Source organism: Syngnathus floridae, chromosome 13 (assembly GCF_059516105.1).
Source record: "Syngnathus floridae isolate MCC-2025c chromosome 13, RoL_Sflo_1.0, whole genome shotgun sequence".
Taxonomy (NCBI): Eukaryota; Metazoa; Chordata; class Actinopteri; order Syngnathiformes; family Syngnathidae; genus Syngnathus; species Syngnathus floridae.
Window position 1 is genome coordinate 9,264,796 of NC_142425.1, and position 20,641 is coordinate 9,285,436.

The window sequence follows — 20,641 nt, forward strand, 5'->3', positions numbered from 1 at the left end:
GGCAGCTACTTCTCAGAAGAGGCCTCTTGACAGTTGCAGTTTGACTGGAAGTCATGAGAAGGTTTGCAGCGCCTTCAAAAAAAATGCCACATGATTAGAAAGCTATAGATATGGGAAAATCACAAATGTCAAAACACGAAATGGAAATATCTGGAAACCTGATGTGCTACAAAAAAAAAATGCAAAAAAGTGTTCGTTTTCAGCACAATATTTAAAAAGAAAAAAAAAATCAAGATTTCCTCCTAAGCCCTATTAATGAATCATTTTTGTACTCCAGTGATAACACAACGCCGAGAACAAAGACCGAACAAAGACTGAAAGCTTCCACAATCGCCGCACTATAAAAACAGCTTTCATGTGAAGGTTTAGTTGACACACACAAGTCAGTCAGGCTTTTGAGGCCTCATCCTTTCATGTTCAAGCCGCCTTCAAATCTTGCCGAGTTGAGCTCACTCTTCGCGACCTTCGCATTAAGAAAAGTCAGCTGGCGGCGCCGACTCGGAAATACTATTAACCGCCTGCACGTGTGAGGCTTCAACATATTTGGATTCACTTTTGTGGAGAATGCATGTCATGTGTTCTTTATTGTGAGGTCATGTATTGTGATCATGTACAGTATTAAATATATTTTTATTTTATCTGGGGTGCAAATGGTGGGTAATAATGCACTACATTTATTCTATTACAGTAACATTCCGAATAAATTACACTTACAGAGCAATTTTAATGCAACAACATACTAAAGTACTTTTGAGTATTAATGTTAGCTAGCTATAGCTAGATTGCGCTCGCGGCTTTTAATTAGCGATCAAGAATTGCTTTCCCCCCCCCTGCAAAAGCAAACGTGGTACAGTTCAGTCATTAAATGTAATAAGAGTAATCAAGCCAATACTTTCCTATTTGATTCGATCACATTACTTGAACAAATAGATTCCCCCGTGAAATGTTAGACCGAATAACAGCTTTCACTCAATGTTATCGAATGTAAATGTAACAAACACGCATGGACACAAGCTTGTGTTTTCATTTTGGCTTTTTTTTTTTATTTATTACCTAAAAAAAGAAAATGTTCTATCACAAGTCACACTGAAATGTATTGCTTAAGAAAAAAAATATATTCATATATATTTTAATTTTTTCTTTTTTTTTTTTTGAGAAACGTGGTTCGTTTCCATTATATTTCCACCAAAAAAAAAAAAAAATCCAGACACGAGCAAGAGCTGCTGCCTTGTTTTCCCCCCACTTAAAAAATGCACAAAGAAATACGTAATTCACAGTTACCATTTTGGTTTCATAAATTAATACAGTCACACATGTGCTACACTGGTCTAGAGCTAGAACATTGTAAATTGTATTTTTGAATCTGGTTCCATTTCAATCGTTGGCTACAAGTAAGAACAGGCAACTGAAACTGTCGCGATCAGGAATTTCATTGACGTCATGTTTTTTTTTTTGTATCCCTCTGTAATGCTCTATCATCATTTGTCATCTTTTTCAATTTCACACAGAAGTGAGGCACACACAGAGTATAGTTCATACATATACAAAAGGAAAATAAATAGAATTTGACCGGAAGGGAGGGAGGTGAGGGGACGGGTGGATAAACTGTCCTTTTGGTAATGTTGGATCCAAGGAGAAAGGAAGTGCATGTGGTCCTTACAGGACCTTTCTGGCTCTTTTGTGCCAAGTCATAAGCGTAGGAACAGTTTCAAATTTAGCCTCTTTTGTTTTCAGGGACGTGAGGTCGGTCGGGGATGACAAAACAAAAAAAATATTTTATCGACACTGCAAGGGCAACATTTTAAGGCACAGAAGCCTTGACATAATAGAGACTCCACCTGTTAGAAAACACATAACAAAAAGCTCCGTGGCCTCTTTCACACAGATCCTGCAAAATGACCCGGCATTTATCCGCCGTTGCCTTTTACACGGAGCCCAGCCAAGGCAATGAACCACACTGATCGGGTACGATTTCAGGAGTCAAATTTTTTTTACATGCAGTAGAAAATGGGTTACACAAAGAGGTGGGAAAATGTTTCGAAAACTGAAATTTTGCTTAATTGACTTTGTCCCCACATTCCATGTTGGTGATGATAATACACAAAATACCAGTTTTTACATGCAGTGTAAAACGGGCTACGCCATCCTAATACTTTTGGAGCTTCTGACACTTCATCCAAAAGTGGAAAATTCCAGGTCCGACTTTTTATCCCCATTCCAAGTCATTTACAAAAAAAAAATGCTGAATGAAGGCGGACAAATGTGGGCTTTTACAGGCAGTGCAAAAGTGGTGCCTTGATGACATAGCGATAAAGTTGGGAGAAAAAAAAAAAATAGAAACATTCCCGTCCCCATTGTCCCCTATTTCTTAGTGAAAGGTAAGGCCACTTAACAAAAAGATGAGGTCCCCCCCTCCCCCCCCACAAAAAATGGTAATCTCTCACTGCAATCTTTTGGGAGTGCAATCGTGGCGGGGCGCTCGATAATTCAAAGTTCTTCGAGTCTCCGCGAGTGCGTCCGGATGTGATCCACGGTGTCCTGGCGTGAAAGGGGAGCGTCAAAGTTTTTAGGTGAGGGGGGCTCCAACTTCATTGTCACATAACAGGAATGTTCAGTGGGGGGGACTTAACTTCATCTGTTCTGATTTGTTTGTAATACTTTTACAGGATGTCTTTTTTTTTTCTCCCCCATCAACCCCCAAATACACGAGTAAAAATTACAAAAAACTTGAACAAAAGCAGCAGTTTTTTTTTCTCCCCAGAAATTCATGCATGTGATCCTCCACCTCTACTCTTCTTTTTCCATTTCATCGTCACGCCATCCGCATGCAAAGAAAACTCTGCCTGACACTTATTTTTTTTTTGTGTAGCAGCAAAACTGTGATATGTTCATGGATGTTCCGGTGGAGGCACTAAGTTTACACATTTATCACATTTTGCCAATAAAAAAAATTGCTAGGATGACTTTAAATGGTTGTGAGGGGTAATTAGTGAAAACTTGGGGGAAGATAACAAATATGGGGGGGGGGGGGGGGGCAACATACACTCTTAAAAAAAAAATCTGTCCCAATGGCCACATTTATGTACACGGTCCACTTGGGTTGCGAGTCGCGTGTCATTGGACCGTTATGAACAACCTTCTGAATGAACGACTGAACGGATATTTATTGGTACCCAACCACAAAGCCACAAAGGGCCGCTGCTTTTGGAAAACAGCGAGAGGAATAGAAATAAAAAATAGATTTTTTTTAATTATTATTAAATGTCATAATTAGCTTTTTTTTTATTTAAGGATTTTAAAATCCCCCAACTAAAGCACTTTCTGTTCGTCCTTTTATCTCTCTGATCGCTGAGGTTGATATCAATACTTCCATATTATTTCTGCACACGAGTTAGAAATCAAGATTCTGTGCAAATCAACGTTTTGAACTGTTCTATGAAAACCTGAATGCTTTGTGAACAATGCTACATTTTCTTTTCTGCTTTATAAAATAGTATGTTTAAAAAACAAACAAACAAACAAAACAAGACATTGAACCAGCCTGTAACAGGTCAGAAGCGGACTGCTCGAGTGAGTTTGGAGATCGGTAAAGAATGCCCGTCGCAATATTCCAAAGAGTCTGGCAGCGTTGCCATTTTGGGGAGGAGGGAGGGGGGGGGGGGGACACACTGAGGCATCTGGTGCTTGTGTCCTATTGGGAAGTCCACTTGGAGCTCTTAGTCAGTGTACAGAGCGCGCACGCATGAGAAAGTCCAAAAATACCACCACCACCCACGGAATTCTTCTAAGATCAAATTCAAGGTTTCTTCTTGAGTCCAAATCCAAGCAGCAGACAAAGTCCTGTTGCTGTGAAGGATGATGGGATTGAAGTCTGCAAGGAGGGGAAAAGGGGAGGGGGGGGGAGGTCTTTCCTAGCAATTCCCCCTAAACTTTGCTCTGAGCACACTTCTTCCTCTCAGGCCATGACAAACTCGGACTTCAAGTCGGCCTTGACGTCGGGCTTCCAGACGGAGTCGTCAAAGTCCAGGTCCAGGGAGCCCTCGCTGGACATGCTGCTGTTGCTGTTGCTGCGGCCCGCCTTGCGGTTGGGGAGCCAGTGATAGGGGCCACGCTGGTCCCGCCGGGCCTTGCGGCGCAGGCGCTTCTGCTGCATCAGTAGCTGCAGACGCTCCACTTTGCAGCGGGTGGCGCGGTTCTCCGTCTGCCGGACTCGGTCGCCTGGGAAGAGAAGGAGAAATTAACTTTGGAAACTCACAATAAAATAATGTGTGTATACATTGTATACATAGAAGGAAGGTGCATGTAACCACAATCTATTAGCCAGCTCCATTAGTATCTGTCCGGGACTGAAATAATGAAATAACGGGCTCCCATGTCGATAAAGCAAAGCGAGGCGGCCCATCGCCTAGCTGCGGCTCCGATCCGGCATCACATATTTGCACGCATAAACACACGCGCAGGGCGAAACGGTGCACGCACAACCAGCCGCACACACATACACACCCAGCAACAGCCGCAGTAGCTTTTAACGTGGATCGATGGCAAATTAAAAAGACCTATTGATTAAACCTTAGCTCTAGTGCAGCCATCCATCTCGGGCTCAGGACAACGCTATTGGCTTTCAATAGAAAATGCAAGCGAATGGAAATTGTACGCGGTGAGAGAGACGGGGAGATTGGGTTTTTCTTCTAGTTTTTTTTTTCCATTATGGTTTCCTACTTGCGGCTCATTGACCCACATACACCCCCACCATCACCTGCTTCTTCATTTCTACCCCACTTTGCATCTCCAGGGATGCTGCTAGGTGGGCCAGTGTGAAGAAGGGCACTGGGGGGGGGGTTAAGGAATTCCGCCTCCAGAGGCAGAGCAAGGATACAGGGCGGAGGGTAAAGGATCAGCCGTCGGTGGCAGTTTTCCCAATCGATTACGCTCTCCTTTGCTCTATCACCGTCGGAATGACTTGTGGACCCCGCGTGGGCTTCATTTGCCGTACCCCCCCCCGAGCCTTCTTCCTCCGCCTCTATAAATACTAGCCACTGTGAATAGGAAATTTTCTGGCATTGGATTCTGGAAATCAGCATGGATGTTAAATTGGGATCTATAAAAAACAGAGGTAGGGGGGATCCCCTTGATTCAGACTTTTCTTCCATTGCCCTGGTAACTGCACTCTGAGTGAGCCCCCCCTGATTTTCCCTTTTGTCAAAAATACAGCAAGCACTTTTCATTCTAAAATGCAAAAAAAATGCAACAAAGAACGAGTATAAAAGGCAGTTTTTCAACATGCTGTAGGACGTCGACGGCCTTTGGCTTGGCAAGTGTTTTGGGAATGTGCTTGGAGCACCACCAATATGAGTGTAAGTGTGTGTTGTGTGCAGCCATGTGTGTGTGAGAGACCATTCATCAGCGTCACTACCGGAGCCCAGGGCGGCTGGGCCGGACACAGCTGGCCACAGGGATCTCCAGTCTATGTTTATGACAGTAGGGCTATTATTAGGGCTGGCTAAGAGGGACAAACCATACACGCAAATACATAAACGTGCATATTGCAAACACACACACATTCATGATGGCTGCCTGGCCCAGAGCCTGAGTGGAGAGCTTTGACGTGAACATAATAACCTTGGAGGACCCAGAGAGAAATAGGAAGTGAATGGGAGAGACAATTCCATTTCGTCCACTTATGTGCTTTGACGGAAGACCAAAAGCTGAGATGGGGAGAAGGGCGGGCTCAAGAAAAAGCTGATTTCCTGTTTTATAAAAACTCAACTGTTCTTGCTCGGTAGAACAAAAGAGTTGACATGTTTTGATTTGACAAGACCGAAGAAAAAGCTATATTTCTTTGAAATCATGTCTGTAAATTGTAAGACCTTGATCACAAAAGTTGAATGAATGGCAAGCAAAGTCCTTCTTGGTTGCTTCATCGGCTTAAAGCAGTCCAAAAAACAATCGAAGCAAGGATTGAGGGTTTCTTTAGTACACTGGAATGACTTTAACTTGACATTCCGACTTGCCAAAGACGCCAGCCACCTGGGAAAAACAATATAGTGCTGAGGTAGAAAATGGCAAAATTGGCCAATCAGACGCGCCGCCGATCAAAAAACGAGGCAAGGTGGGGGGGCTGAAATGAGCGTTGTGACAGCAAGTGAAAGGCCGCCGACAGCCCTGCAGGGACACACGCTCTTCAATGACTTTTTCGACTTCATTTGCATTCTCCCTTCTTCTCTCCTTGTCGACAATGAAAGGGCACCCGATGTGCTTGACTGGCTTTTCGCTCGATAGCGCCGCGCTGTACTGCGTCACCGTTCGCTGAGCTGGGCTGAGCCGCCGTCGCACGTGTGAGCAAGGGTCTTAGCGGCGGATAACGGGTGCGGCGGAATCGGTTCAAGCCGGTCGGAGCTTAATCGTGGAGACGCAAAGATCTCCGATTCTTCCTCACCCGCCCTTCTCGTCTGGCTTGCCCCAGGGACGCTAACGTGACCTGACAAATCTAAAGGGGACATGCGGGGGGGGTGAAGGGATCCGGAAGGGAGGGGGGGGGGAGCTTTCAGAGCTCTATTCTGTGGGCCTGTGTTGAACTAAGGCAGCTGCAGTGGGAGAAGGACTAAAAGGCAGCCCTATAATCCCAAAGCCCTCCCTTCCTCTCCTCCACAATGGCTCAGCCCGGTGCCCTGTATGCAGCCCCTGTCCCTGGCCCCTACACAATAGCTGGACAGGGGGGCCGGAGGGAGGTCCACCCTCCCCAGTAATGGAATTTATCTAACAATCAGCCTGCCAGGCCGTGAGTCTCAAACTAGAAAAAAAAAAATCTCAAACTCAGCAACTCCTTTCACCAGTGCTATGAAACCAAGCTTTTAACCAGCCGTTTGAGGCTCGGGCGTGTCAAGCTTTTTTATTTACGCTTGTCTTATCCTCCCCGCACATGAACTTGCAGTGGGAAAGGGTAAAGGCTCTCTGGAGAGACTCCAGCTATGTGACATTTCCAAGAGGTTGTCTTAAGCAGAAGTGCGTACACTGTACTGCGCAACACGCTCGGTTAGTCCTGCAGCTGAATGGAGGCAGGTTTCGGTGACGTGAAGTTAAGCCGTAACGTTAAGTCCAGTAAATCATCCGTCAGGTGTCGGCAGATAAGACTGACCGAGCAATGACTTGCGTGGGACGCCAGGATGAGAGCGACCACAAAGAGTCCAAGGTTCATTGTATCAGTGAGCAACACCGGCTTTGCCTCAGCTGGTTCCCCATTCATATCAGTTCCCAAGAAGTTTCAATGGTGAGCAGGAAGTTGGGGCAAGGCAAAACAAGCTTTTTCTTCTTTTTTTTTTTTGCCACTCCCCTGGAAGCCACGGTCAATCCCGTGGGCAGTTGGCTGGGCTGACAAGACAGGAGTTAACACCCCTTTGATGAATGACGGTTTTGAGTGTTTTGGTTTTAACAACCCCCTCCAGTGCTGAAGTTCAGAATCAATCTATTTAAAGGCCAAATGAACACAGAGAATGTACAGTATTGATGCACAACACAGACATGGAAAATGAAGAGGAGGAAGATGGACAAATGGATTTTACAGGCGAGGCTGTTTTTGGACGGGGGGGAGTGCAGATGTAGAGACGGGACGAGGGGAGGTTTGCACTAACCGGGGGGGGCGGGGGGTATTGAGGGAAAGGTCTTTCCTAAGTTAGGAAAATAAGCCTGTGTTATTCCAACTGTTCACTGGACACTTGTGAGGACACTCGGGTTGATATAGGGGGACGCTGGACTGACTGTACATTCCCGCTCAGTCAGCTGCTAAAACTATTCAGCTCGTACAAAAGCAAACATTCAACACCATTGAGCGCATCTCAGGACCGACTTCACCCAACTCCGTTTCCCCCTGACGGGAGATAAGGAGGCCGCCCAAGACAATGCTGTTTTCTCTTAGTGTAACCTTACAACACTGGCTCAATGTTATCTGCTCTGGACATCTGGTTGACACTCGGAATCTGGTGGCTCCGACCGGAAAGGTGCTTTTAAGAGAGTGTCATTTGAACTCCAGCACCTGCACCACCCTTGGGGCATGTGCGGTGTTGAGTCCGTACTAGTTAAGACCTGCACACACCCTTGTCGTCTTAAAGCGGTTGAAGCCTAATCTACTCTAAACATAGCTTTGCCCGGGGTGGAAGGGGTGAAGCTATCTCCTTGGCGCGGAAGTACAAGGTGATGCCTGACTGTAAAAGTCTAGAGAGGCTCGTATCACATCTTGGGAAAAAGCGTCTTTGACTGTAGCACCCTCTTAGGGTTGTGTAATTTCACTTTTCTTTGGCATGTTATCAAATTAGCTGTTGATCAAGAGAATGATAAAATGTAAGTGAAGGCATCAGCAGGAACCATCTGTGTCGTGAATGAATGCGCCCTTTTGTGTGTCTGCGATTTCATGTGCAGTTACTCACCAGGGGGCTTGCACATGCGGATCTGGCTCTGGCACTGCACCAGCGGATGAAGGGTCGGTGGAGGGCCGCTAGGGTTGCCGGCGGGCACCGAGGTAGCTTTGGCTGAGAGTCCCGTGGCGCCGACCACCGGGGGCGAGGGAGGCGGCGAGGGGGACGGCGAACCGGGCGTGCCGCACTGGGTTTGGTAGCGGAGTTGGGTGAGGGACGGTGGCATGCCCTGGTAGTGGCGTGTGGCGCTCAGGAGGTCGTTGAGAATCTGAAGGATGGTACCTATATCCCGCCGGGGGCGCCCGTTGCTGTCCTGGCAGTTGGGGTGCAAAGTGCCTGAGGAAGAGAGGAAGGAGAGTATTGCAGCAATACACTCGAGACGAGAGTGTGCATGTTTATTGCTGGGAGCGATCGATAAATCTCACCTGAAAAGGTCCCTGAAAAGACTCCAGGAGCGTGGTTCACAAAGCTCTCAATGATGGCGCCGGGTTTACGGGAGCGTGCCGAGGAACTCGTGCCACTACTGGGGCTGTTGGTGCTGCAGCTGGCCTGAAACAGAAAAATGGGGGTCATGATGTTGCAGTTAGAAAGTCACTCCAAACCAGATACTGTAAGTTTTAGTTAGTCCTTTTGCTCAGGTAACATGTAGTGTATCGTAAGATATTTCTGGCTTACCTCAGGGCACAAAACGGGGGCTACGGGGCTGGCCGGGTTGTGGCTGGCCTGGCCCGAAGAAGGCTGGTGGTAGTGGTGGTGGTCCCGCAGATGATGGGGAGGAGAGCGGAACAGACTCCCGGGGACATGCGACGACGTGCGAGGGGAGCGGGAAGGAGGCGGAGGAGGGGTGGCCGGGCCGCAGTGAGGAACCGACGATGGGGACTGATGGTACATGGGGGGCAGGGACTGGTGGTGTGTGGAGGGAAGAGGGAAGGTTGAGGCGCTTGTGGGAGAGGATGGGGAGGGGCCCGGCTGAGGCAAGTGGGGGTTGTGTGGATGATGAGGGAGTGGGGAGTGCGCTTGAGGGATACAAGGTTGTCCTGCGGGCTGGCCCATTGCGCCATCCGAGTTGCCCCGGGTGATAAGGTGCCTGTGCTGGATCTGCGGACCTCCCGACTGCTGTGCTGCCAGTTGGAGCTGGACGAACATCATGTGATCACCCACGCGGAGGGCCAGCGTGAGGGGGGAGCGGCCAGACAGGAAGTCACTGACCTGTAGATGGAAAAAAAAAATTCAATAAGGACAGAGAATTGTTGCAGTCCAAAAAAGCGAGACGCTCCCCTGCGCGTTTGACTTCCTCTTCTGTCAATGAACAGTGGACAGCCGTTGAAGCACAAACAACAGAGCTTTGAGCTCCCACTCTCATTGAGACACAGACGCACCACATTCGGCCAATCCTGCGATCAATCACCATTCTGTAACACTGGGCTATTTACATGGGCTGGATGAGGCCGGCCGACTGTTGGAAAACACACAAACAGAGCCCACTCTCACTCGCCTCCAACTGCCCTTGGGCGCGCTCTTAGTCAGCAGTGTCATTCAGCGTGAGGACAAAAGCCACCCTTCTCTCTGGCTTAGGGCCTGAAAAATCAGTCCTACGTCCAGGAAATACACCCCGCCCGCCCGCAGGAACAGAATGGACAATTGTCTATGGCGGATCTGGAAGGGATGCCCATTTTTGGAGCACTCACAACACAGGCCAAAATGGCCGTGTGTGGAGAGGGGGGATTTACTGACCCATCAGTGGCCCGGATGGACACAAGAATTCCACGGTGGACTTGTCACAACTTGGCTTGAGGATTCGCATTCAACAACAAGAGTTTTGTTGTCTTGGCCTTTGCGTGCATGTGACTTTGCTGCATTTTGCCGCTCGTTGCTGAAACTGCGTGTCAATGTGAATTTGGGCTTTATTGTGAGAGTCACTCGGAGTGCAAAAGAAGTGAACTGTGATGTTTCAAAATCACAAGTCTTTCTTACCAGGTTTCTGTTCTCTTTGTTTGCATGAAAAGCAACGGCGGATAAATGTTACAGCTCTGACGTACGTGTGAAAGGCGCTTTGGAGAGGAGGAAAAAAAAAGAGCAGAGGTGTCACTCTGTCAAGACTTTTGGCCGTGCTCCTGAGATGTTGCCTGGTGGTTAACCCTGTGAATCAGCAGGCTCTGCCCTCAATCACTCGTCTCTCTTCAGAGCTGCTTATTTATTTCTCTATCGACCGTCGCCTCCCTATATTGCCAGGGTGACCTTTGCACACTGGTATCGACATGGGTGTGTGGCAATAACAAAAAAAAAAAAACAGGGGAGAGGCAGGCGAAAGGACAAAGATGAGCTCACGGCCGTGTTTCAACATTAAGTAAAATAAGGAAGGTGATTACAATCAGCATACAAGGGAGGCTTTGGGATAAACAAACTCAGCACTTTTGGGGAGTGTAAACGGCGCCTATCAGGGTCTTGTTGATACAGTCCACACCCACCGCGATTACACCGTTGTGGTAAGACGACAAAAGCAGCAGGCCTGAGGCTGGGTGTGAAAGCAGGGTTGGGTGCCGGGTCTTGGGAGGGAGGGGGGGGGACTCTGACTGGCAGCTGTCAAGAATGTGAGTATTGCTAGTCCAAAACACACAGCCCTGGAGGCGGGGCGTCAAAATTGATGTTTGGTTAGAAGAAGGTTGGGAGATGGGGTGGAACCTGCGTGAGAAGTCTTTCACCTCATGTCATCACCGCCGGCTCCACCCTTGCCTGTTTGGACGGGATTTACCGGTAGATTTATATAACAAATGCTCGGTTAGATAAGAGAGTTGATTACTAGTTTGGCTTACAGCATAATATTTTGTCCGTTCTTTGTTGTCGCTGTTGACTGAAAGGCAATTCGGTCTGTCGTATTTGTTTTTCCGAGTTAAAAACGTCTGACTCACCAAAGGGTCTACGCCTGGAGTCGCTCGGGCCGCCTCGACCTTTTCGTTAGACAAAACAAATCAAAAGGCCAAAATCAGCAAGCGCGCAAATAACAGCATTTCGACGGCTGTAATTTTTGCCAAATGATACAAAACGCCTAGCCAAAGTAAATCTTCAGGTGTGCGATTCAGACTGATGCACGCAAGAAGCAGCTTGAGGATGCGGGGAAGGGGTTGTCGAGCGGAACACTTGAAATGGGGCCCCCGTTTCCTGAGGGAGGGGAACCGTACGGGGGTTGCGGAGGATGATACAGCACAGTCTGCTTGCCAGCGGCCACATTGGCGAGAGCGCTCGTGTAGCAACAAGCCTCTTCCAGACGGACAGACTGTGAGAGGGAAACAAGGGGTGGGGTGGGGGGTCTGTTAAGTGTGCGGTTGGGGGAGGAGTTTTCGAGTGCTGTCGAGCTGGCGAGTGAATGATTCCCAGAGGTTTGCAGCTATAGCAGCTCAGCTCCAGTCCAAACATGCCTGTCTTGCTCTCAGGAGCCCGGCCAAGAGCGAGCCGATGTGGCTGGCTACCATTGACGTCAGTACAAACACCAGATAGAGCCTTGTGGAACATCACAGGCAAACAAAAGAGAGGCTTCTAGGCATGTCTGAAACCCTTCCTCCTCCTCCTCTGTGCAACCTTTATTCCCCCCCCCCCCACCGCTGCTCATCGTAGCACACTTGAATTCCAAAGCTTTACAAAAGCAACTTCTGTGCTGGTTTGTTTTGAGAGACACAAGAAGAGCAGAGAGGAGAGGCCTCACTCATCTTGTTTCCTTTAACACGCAAAAGAGAAAAGTGAGGTGTGTCTTTGCCCGAAACGACACACTGGCGTGATTACCGTTGGCTGGGTGGTGTTAATGAAGAAGCCATTTTTTTTTTTTTTTAAAATACCATCGTGATGTCGGATTCAGGTGCCGGTATTTGGTTTAGTGGGAGGCTGTGGTTGACATATCGGGATGGAAGAGCATGGTGAGGGGCAGCGAGGAGGAGGAGGGGTTGGGAGAAGATGGTGAGAGAAAGGGGGGAGGCGGGCGATGGGGGCAGGGTGTCAGGGAGTATTGGTGCTGGTGGTGGGTGATGAAATATTCAGTGAGGATGTGCCTCTGGCTCCTTCCCTCTTTTTTCCTCTCGACATCTCTAGCTGACAGTTTTATTTATTGGGGTCCCTGTGGTTCAAGGAACTCATTTGCAGTCGTTCTTCCTTCGCGCACTAAGCGAAGTGCGGCGGTGGCGATAAGGAAGGAGGAGGGAGAGAGGGAGGGGAAAGAAGATGCCTAGCTGACATTCATGAACAACTGAGCAGCTTTGTGCTGGAGAAAAGAGGATAGAGGCTTGGGAGGCGGAGGGGGGGCGGGATAGGAGGCTGCAGAGAAGGGGAGGGGGCTCTCCTGCAGGCGTTTTTGGGTTCCGATGAAGCTGAGCACCTGTCCAAGTCGTTTTTATTAACCCGACTATCGACTGAGGTGGTTTGATCGCACTGTCGGTCTTTGTGCGGACAACATACCAGCTAAAGATGCAATAACGGAAAGGAGACGGGCGGGGCGGGGTGGGAAATCAATGACTTGCATCATGCCCCAAATCCTGAAAGCAGCCAGGGAGGTGGGGGGGCTCTTCAAAGACCCCATTAGGAAGACCTGCATGAGTAATACTGCCCGATATGAAACAAGAGATGGGCAGGAAATAGCATTCATAACGGTGAAATTAAGTTCCCACTAAAGCCACTCCTTGTGGTCACGGATCAAGCCGAGCAGAAACTAGAGCAGCCTCAATTTGAAAAGTGGAGCTCATGGGTTGGCACTGGATGAAAAACTGAAGACATGAAGAACGGATACTTGTACTGGAAGGTTTTGTGGAGGGATGACAACATTTGGTAAAACATTTGCAGAGACTTAGAAAAAAAGAGAGTGGGAATAATAAGACAGTGTTGCGTGAGGTCAAAACTGTTTTGACTGACATTCTCACGCATTCCTAAACCGAAAACTCAACCCACATTTACTGGTCCAATTTGAAATCCATTTCCAAATGCGTCTGTCACGGAATGATCAGTGAACCGAGAGAAAACATTTTTTGTGTAAAAAACTTGACCTCATTGGACTTGGTCGTCACGTCACCCTCCGCCCCCTCGGCAGCTCTACCGGTCACGACGGCCACTACTTGAATCACAAAAGTGTCGCCGGCGGAATACCGAAACAATGGCGGTCACGACGCGTATAGAGAAATTGTTCTTGCCGCCGTGAGCCCGAGCGAATTAATAGAGGCGGACATTAAAAATGGATGCCGGCCCATGCACAATGAACGACATCCCCCCAGCAAACACACCTTGACTACCCACCACAGTGCCCATCCTCCCTTTTCTCCCGCTGTGCATTAATAAATCACAAAAGGGGGGATTATACAGGTGCAAAAAGAGGCCGTGTGATCATCTTATTAGCGCCATTACCAAAGCCGCCATTTACAGGTGCTGCGCCATTATTGTCTTTTATCTCAAATTTTAATTCGGAATTAGCATTCTAAAAGAAAAAGAACTCCTTTGAAAAAAAGGCTTGGTTTTAAATGGTGGCAGGGAAGCCATGCTTGACCAATACATTGAGTCATTCTTAAGGTTCCGGGCCCGCCTACATCCGAAATCCAATTTTAATGATTTCCAGTGGCGTCAATGCGGCTGATTAACTATTATTCAGATAAAGTGCATGACTGTAAAGGGAAACATAATTGAGCCGTTTTGAGAAGGTAGCAACATTCTATTGTGGCAGATCCCACATATTGCGCAACTCAATGACTGTCCAATCCGCCCTTTCGTGGGAGGGAAAGGAAATGGAACGAGGTGGACGTGACCCCAAATGGTGCCTCTTCAGAGTTTTGCATCACTCTGCTCCGAGATCCAATAGAGTGTGAGTTGTCGCTCCCTGTGGAGGAGGAAGTGTGCAAGATTGGGGGGGGGGGGGGGGGGGGCAGCTACGTAACCGACCAATGGCGAAACACGGCCTCCTCCCAAAGCAATATGTTAGCATTCAAGGGGAAATTTGTCAATTTGTCAATGCCTTGAAGGGCTTGTCAGTTGGTCAGGTTCCATGTTTTAAGACGTGAACAAAGAGGTGGCTGCATGCAGGGGGAAGGGCAACGGGCAAGGGGGGAGGCGGGGGGTGTTAAGGGGTGAGGCCTGCCTGGGTTTTATTCCGACATCAATGTGCATCAATGAGCAAATAGTCCCTCGTGTGCCGAGGAGGGACATATAATCCTCCTCTTTCCGTCAAACGCCAAGATCAATAGTCGGAGAGAGAACGTGGCTGCCGACAAATGCCCAAAATTTGCGAATACGCCGCTTTCAGCGCTCGTCTTTCATTTTCCTAAGAGACATCGCTTTACTTTCTGAACAGGAGCAGAAATCCTCTTAAAAAAAATATCCTCTGTGAGCCGTACGTATGTAAGACATACACACTTGACGAAAGCATATAAGGTTGATGAGAGTCGCCCTGGCTGGGCTAGCGTCGCTGCGCTTTGATGGGCTGTCACTAGGCGGGAGCTTAACGCCACTTAGATGTCATGCAGAGAGTCTCGAGTGAGGTGGCAGAGCAGGAATTAAAGGCGGTCAGGATTGTCCTTGTCATCACGGTCAAACCCAGGCGCATTTAATTGATAGCTGCTTGGGAGCGTCCCGACTCATTTCCATTTCTGCCGTCGGCCTGTTTTCGCCCTCAACAAATGCGGCTTTACTCCAAAACACGTGAAAATGCGAGGGTTCGTAGGTTAGCGGCTCACAGCTGCACCCCAAAACACGTTTCCCCGAGGCTATTTTTGGGTGAACGTTGGTATCAGTTATCGTGTCAGACACTTTCAAGAGCTAAGTGCATTGATTGATTTTTGATAGCCCCGGCATTAAAGGGAGTGGGAGGGGGGGGTCGACTGAGAGAAAGCTTTGGTGTTTCTATTCTCCCAATCAAATCCCACCGCAATCCATACCGTCCCGCTTCATGAATTATAAAGCAGAATCAATTTCTTTTGGATAAAAACACACTAAAAAAGCCAAATGGCTTTATTGTAACCTTTTACCCCGCCACGCTGCGCTGTTGTTTTGCAATTATGGATGAGCACAGCAAGAAATCCCAGAGAAAGGCACACGCGGAATGACTAATACGCGTTGAAGCGGCCACCCTGGGAATAAAAACAAGGATGACAAATATTCAAAGTTGATGCATCAATTGGCAGTCAAGATAAGCTCGATAGCGCTGTAAAGTGCGAGCAGCCATCCGTTGTCACACACCTACACACATGAAGTCATTTGCTTCTTCTCCGCGACGAGTTCACACGCTCAACACGGCCAACAAAAGTTCACATCGGGGAGCAAAGTTAGGCCAAAATGCGCTCTGATGTCATTTAGCTTTTTTGCAACAGGCGCACATCCGCTTTTTGGAAGCCAAAGGTCAAAACTAGCTTTTGCAATTTCACTCATAAATTGCTAAATTTGCATCTCCTCCGGTTTCAAAATCGTCACTGACGCGTCCGCACGCATCTCACACTTATGCAACTCTGCAAAAGGAAGTCGCCGAGCGTGCTTCGCATCTCACGCCGCCGTCTATGTGCGCGTTTCGCCTCAGCTGTCGCCATCCATCGCCGAGGTTGAGTCATACCCTGACGCGGCCTAAAAGGCGTACAAGCTTTTCGGCAGAACTCGGAGGTTTTACATCGGGTGCGGTGTGTCGCGCCCCGCCGCCGCCGCCACACAACTTGCTTTCAGGAAGCTGGCGTCGATCCGACAGTCCAGCAGTTTACGAGCCGGAGCGCACTTCCTGGAAACTTGCTTGTTGTGCATGTGAGTGTTACATGAAAGCATCGGTGGCGCAGCGGTAGAAGGGCTGACGCTTCCACATATAAACCGCAGATGTTACTAGGATACGGGAGGGTGGCGCTCCCCGTTATACCTTCACGCGTGACGCTCGCCGGGCTTGTTTAAGAGGCGGAGATTAAGACAAGCCAAAGAGGCTTGTGCTTTACAGGCTCATCCGCTCTCCGCTGCATTGCTGGAGTGACAAAGCTGCCCCTTGTCACAAACACAATAATTCAAATCATGTTTTCACGCTTTCTGGTATAATTGGTGAGGCTCCCCCCCCCCCCCCCATGCAGTTGAGTTGTCCTGATAAGGCAGTGAGCTCAACCTGACAAAGGAGCGAATCAGGTTTGTGGTGACGTAACTACAGGTAGCGTGTCAGCAGATGACATACACGAGACTGCGTGACTCACGATGCCCTCGTTTATTGTGTCGCCTTGGTAATATGTCAGCTCGGGCAAGGTTTCGCAAACTGCGGTCGAGGGGCTTCAAAATGGCCCACATGTAAATTTTTAGGCGGTTGAGTAAAATTGCGTTAGTGTAGGTTTGTGATAGGTGCGGACCAATTTGCGAACAAGTACTAAGTGTTACGTCATTACTGTAACTAAGAAGCTAATTAGCGGCTCACCCAACTTTACTCAAGCTCAGTAAAAGACGCTAATCATATGCTGTTTGCTACAAAAGGTAAACCGACCAGGATCAAGTTTACAAAGCCATCAGCTCATAACCAAGCCGACTTCTTACCTGAGTTTCGGTTAAGCTCTCCAAGGCTTGCATTACTGACTGCTCGGGTCTTGACGCTTGAGACTGTGAGGGGGAGAAAACAAGACAAATAAAAATAAAATCAATCAAATCAATAACACATGTCGAAACGGCGCATGGCTAGGGCAGGCCGGCCTCACCATTAATCCTGCTTCGACGGTCGGTACGAGTGTTAACTTGCTCCCATCGGAGACGCCAAGATCCTGGAGTTTCCCCGAACTTAGTCTGCTGCGGGGTTCAGAGAGGAACGAGATAATTAGACTGTGCTGACAATATCTCTCTTCGCACAAACAAGCGTAGCCGCGTCCGCGGGGGTGCGCCGACTTCAAAACCAGTTTGGAAAAAGAGCCGAGGGTGAAGGGAAGTATTGATCCGGCTGTCATATTTCAATTTCAAGTATAGCGAGGCTCTGACAATTGCTCGCAGTGGATATTTGCCGCCGTTTGAGGTTGCTTGCTCCACTGAGCAGCGCCATTTATAAACCAGACGGTTCCTTCCCCAAATATAAAATAACAAACACAAGATATGAATAAGCCTGCTTGATGTTCAATGAAATAACTTACAACGCTGCCTTAAAAGGGATCTTTCCTTTCCATGTGACATGACGCAATACACGTGACCGATAGGATGACGCTTGCGATGGGCAGCTGAGTGAAAAGCCAGCTTGACCCAAATCTCACCCTGTGCTGCTGAACAAAGACCCCCGGCACCCACTTGCTAGCTGGTCTACAGTTACAAGGGCAGGAGGGGATTTAAAAAAAAAAAAAAAAGAGGAGGGGGGGGGGTTATTTTAAAGGATGATGTGATTACAATGGGCAAGGGTGGCTATAGGCTTGAAAAACAATACGTACTGTTTGCATCTTGGAAAGCCTCCTCCTCCATGGTTACTTTTTGCAAAACACCACCTGCGCTTTTGTTAAACCCCGCTTAACCTGGCCTTCATTCATTCATTTAGCCGCTTGCTAATACTGCAGCGTTACGCTTTTGCTTCACTTAGAACGACAAAAAGCCATCTAGGCGGCGCCCACCCTACCGAGCCACTGCGACGGACACACGTAAGGGCATGACTCACCCTTGACATGTAACTTTATAAGATCGGACTTGTGTAAGGTTCCTGACATTGACTGTAAATGAGTCACCCATGCACGAACATTATCAATTTATTCCGGCCTTTCTGTTTAGAAGGTGGGAGGGATCAATCAATGCGTCGTCCCGTCAATATCATCTCAAGTGACCGACGCGTCCCCTGTGTATAATTGTGACACATAACATTGGGTACACTTGCGCAATCTACCCCAAGCTCAGGTTTGATATAATAAATTTAGGACTGCAGCGCAGTGTTCCGAGTCCTCCGAATATGTCAGGAGGACACAATGTGTGTTCTTCAAAACTCATCTCAAGGGGCCTTCTTCAAATAACACAGATATTGACTGACTGTGCAAGACAAGTGTCAGTTTTATGCATGTTGCTAGCGTCGGGTTGAACTATGTCACAATTTGGGAAGTTTCGGCACAAATCTATACGATTGATCGCTCCACGTGCAGGTTTTACTTTTACAAATTATTATGTGCTGAAAACGCCTTGCTCTTTTGCTGTACGATCACTTAGAGCCTTTGCCCATTTCAGTTTCAGATAGTAAAAATACAATGGAATAATTAAATACATATTGAATGTACTTGGGCTTTTAATATAATTCTATTTCAGGCCCACGAGCTGTATGTTTCGCACCACTGCTGCCAATAGTTAATTTGATAAAACTGGATGAATTTTTCCTGCTCAATGATGTATTAGTCATACACACACAAAATTAAATACTGGACTCACGTTTCTTTGTGCAGCAGGGCGAGCCTCTCTTTGGGTACTTTGAGCCGCTGCGACAGCCTCCTCTTCAGCCCGTCCACGGTCTCCTCCTGGGGCAGCGAAAGCTCGAAGCGGGTGCCGGTGGTGGAGTGGATTTGCAGGTTCATGGAGGGCTCGGCGGGGGCGGCCTCGCAGGACGAAGAAGCCCCGCGGCTGGTGCAGCTCCGGGCGCTGGGATGCTGGTCCATCCGATAACCTGTGGGTCGCGGGGAGGTGGAAGATGAACGGTGGGGGGTGATGGAATCGAATTTGAAGATGAGGAGGACGAGGAGAAAGCCGATCCGTGGCTTAAGTGTTCCCGCAGCTAAATGCTACATAGATGGGTGAATGAATCGCACAAAAAGGCAGACCGGTCCACGTCAAACAGAAGCACGTATATTCCTCTCAGTTTTACAAGTACGTTCAGCTTCGATACACGGCGACGAGACGGGCTTAACTCGTACCCACGCAGGCTCCCGTGGAACATGAGTGACAATGAACGTCGTGCACACAAAAAGTATCCCAAAGATCCAGCCAGCGTCGGCTCTCAAGCCAAACCCCCTGCACGGCGGACCAATCGTGAAAGAGCTCACCCGGGGCGAGCCAATAGGGGGCGAGGTGTACACCCACGTGGAGGGAGAGCGAGTTAAAATCCATTCATAATAAATGACAGCATAGAAGAAGCGAACGTGGAGTACAAAGCTCTAATTTCACCACATTTTGGACATTATAGATGTTTTTTTTAAACGCATTTCCACCATATCATGCATTCTCATGCAGGTGGATACTGTTTACGCGATAAAATTGAATCTGCTTTTGCATAAATGGGTGCAGCTCTGTTTACACAATAATTTTCCTCTTCTCGCATAGCGCATGTGTATGAGCTCTGTCAAGTTGGCAACACTAAAATAGAATTGAATATTCCTAGAAAGAATTATAAGGAGAATAATAAGTTCATTTATTTGCATACATAAAAATACTTGATATTTACGTGATTATCCTCTAATTTTATATCGTAAATATAACTTCAATATTTACATTATACTAATTTTAATTGTTTATAGCTCTGTTTATTATGGCATCAAGTTAGAATTATTCCACGTTAAAAGATCTCGATCGCCCCCAAGTGGCCACAGAGGAGTTACAAATCAATACCAGTAGGTTACTCACTTTTCTTTTGTAATGGCGTAAAATTGGTACAAAATGTCTTATTACTCAAATTATGAATAGAGACCATCAATATTTATTATTTTTATGTTTATAATAAACAAAACACTGTATAATAATGTGCTTTGCTGTGGTCACTACCACAGCACGAAAATCAATAATGTGCAACTTATCGTTTTAATTAACACTAGCCGCCCACTAATTATAAATTTTGTTTTACTGTAACAGCCTGACATTCACCACTCGATCGATACGAACCGTGTGGTGAAGTTAATAACGTCCAACACAATTTACATGGCACTCCCTTGACAACATGCTTTATTATCGATCCTTCATTACCGGTCAATACGACAAGCCACCGGCCTCTGTAATATTTAGGACAGAAGAGCGGAGGAATGTGATGTACCGCTTATTAAAAAGGTGAAAAGTACTTACCGATGACCGTGGCAAGAACCGCGAAGCCTCGCGTGGAAGTAAAAGGTCCAATTTGTTCCCCCAGCTTTGGCATGTAAGGTACGAACCGAACAGGTCAGCAGCGAATTCCCAATAAGGAATGTGATCGGAATGAATTATCCACAAGATGGTCGAAGTCGCTTGAGCACGTTGCTTCTGAAGCGATCCAGTCAACAGTGCGTCTCTCTCAGTGTCAAGAACGTCCGCTCGTTGGTGAGTCGCCTCTTAAAGAGACTCTTCTCGGATGT

The 20,641-nt window shown here is 47.6% G+C and overlaps 1 protein-coding gene across 1 annotated transcript; it reads right to left on the reverse strand.

Annotated features, from left to right (window-relative positions):
- Nucleotides 1-1,015: 1,015 nt before the first annotated feature.
- On the reverse strand, nucleotides 1,016-20,624 carry midn (midnolin). The gene is made up of 8 exons (XM_088393980.1): nucleotides 20,376-20,624; nucleotides 18,759-18,990; nucleotides 17,075-17,162; nucleotides 16,917-16,979; nucleotides 9,084-9,617; nucleotides 8,834-8,957; nucleotides 8,421-8,744; nucleotides 1,016-4,218 (listed from the first exon to the last, which is right to left on the reverse strand). Exons 1-8 carry the CDS (start codon nucleotides 20,446-20,448, stop codon nucleotides 3,956-3,958), a joined length of 1,701 nt encoding a protein of 566 aa, XP_088250106.1. The 5' UTR covers nucleotides 20,449-20,624; the 3' UTR covers nucleotides 1,016-3,955.
- Between the last annotated feature and the right edge of the window lie 17 nt (nucleotides 20,625-20,641).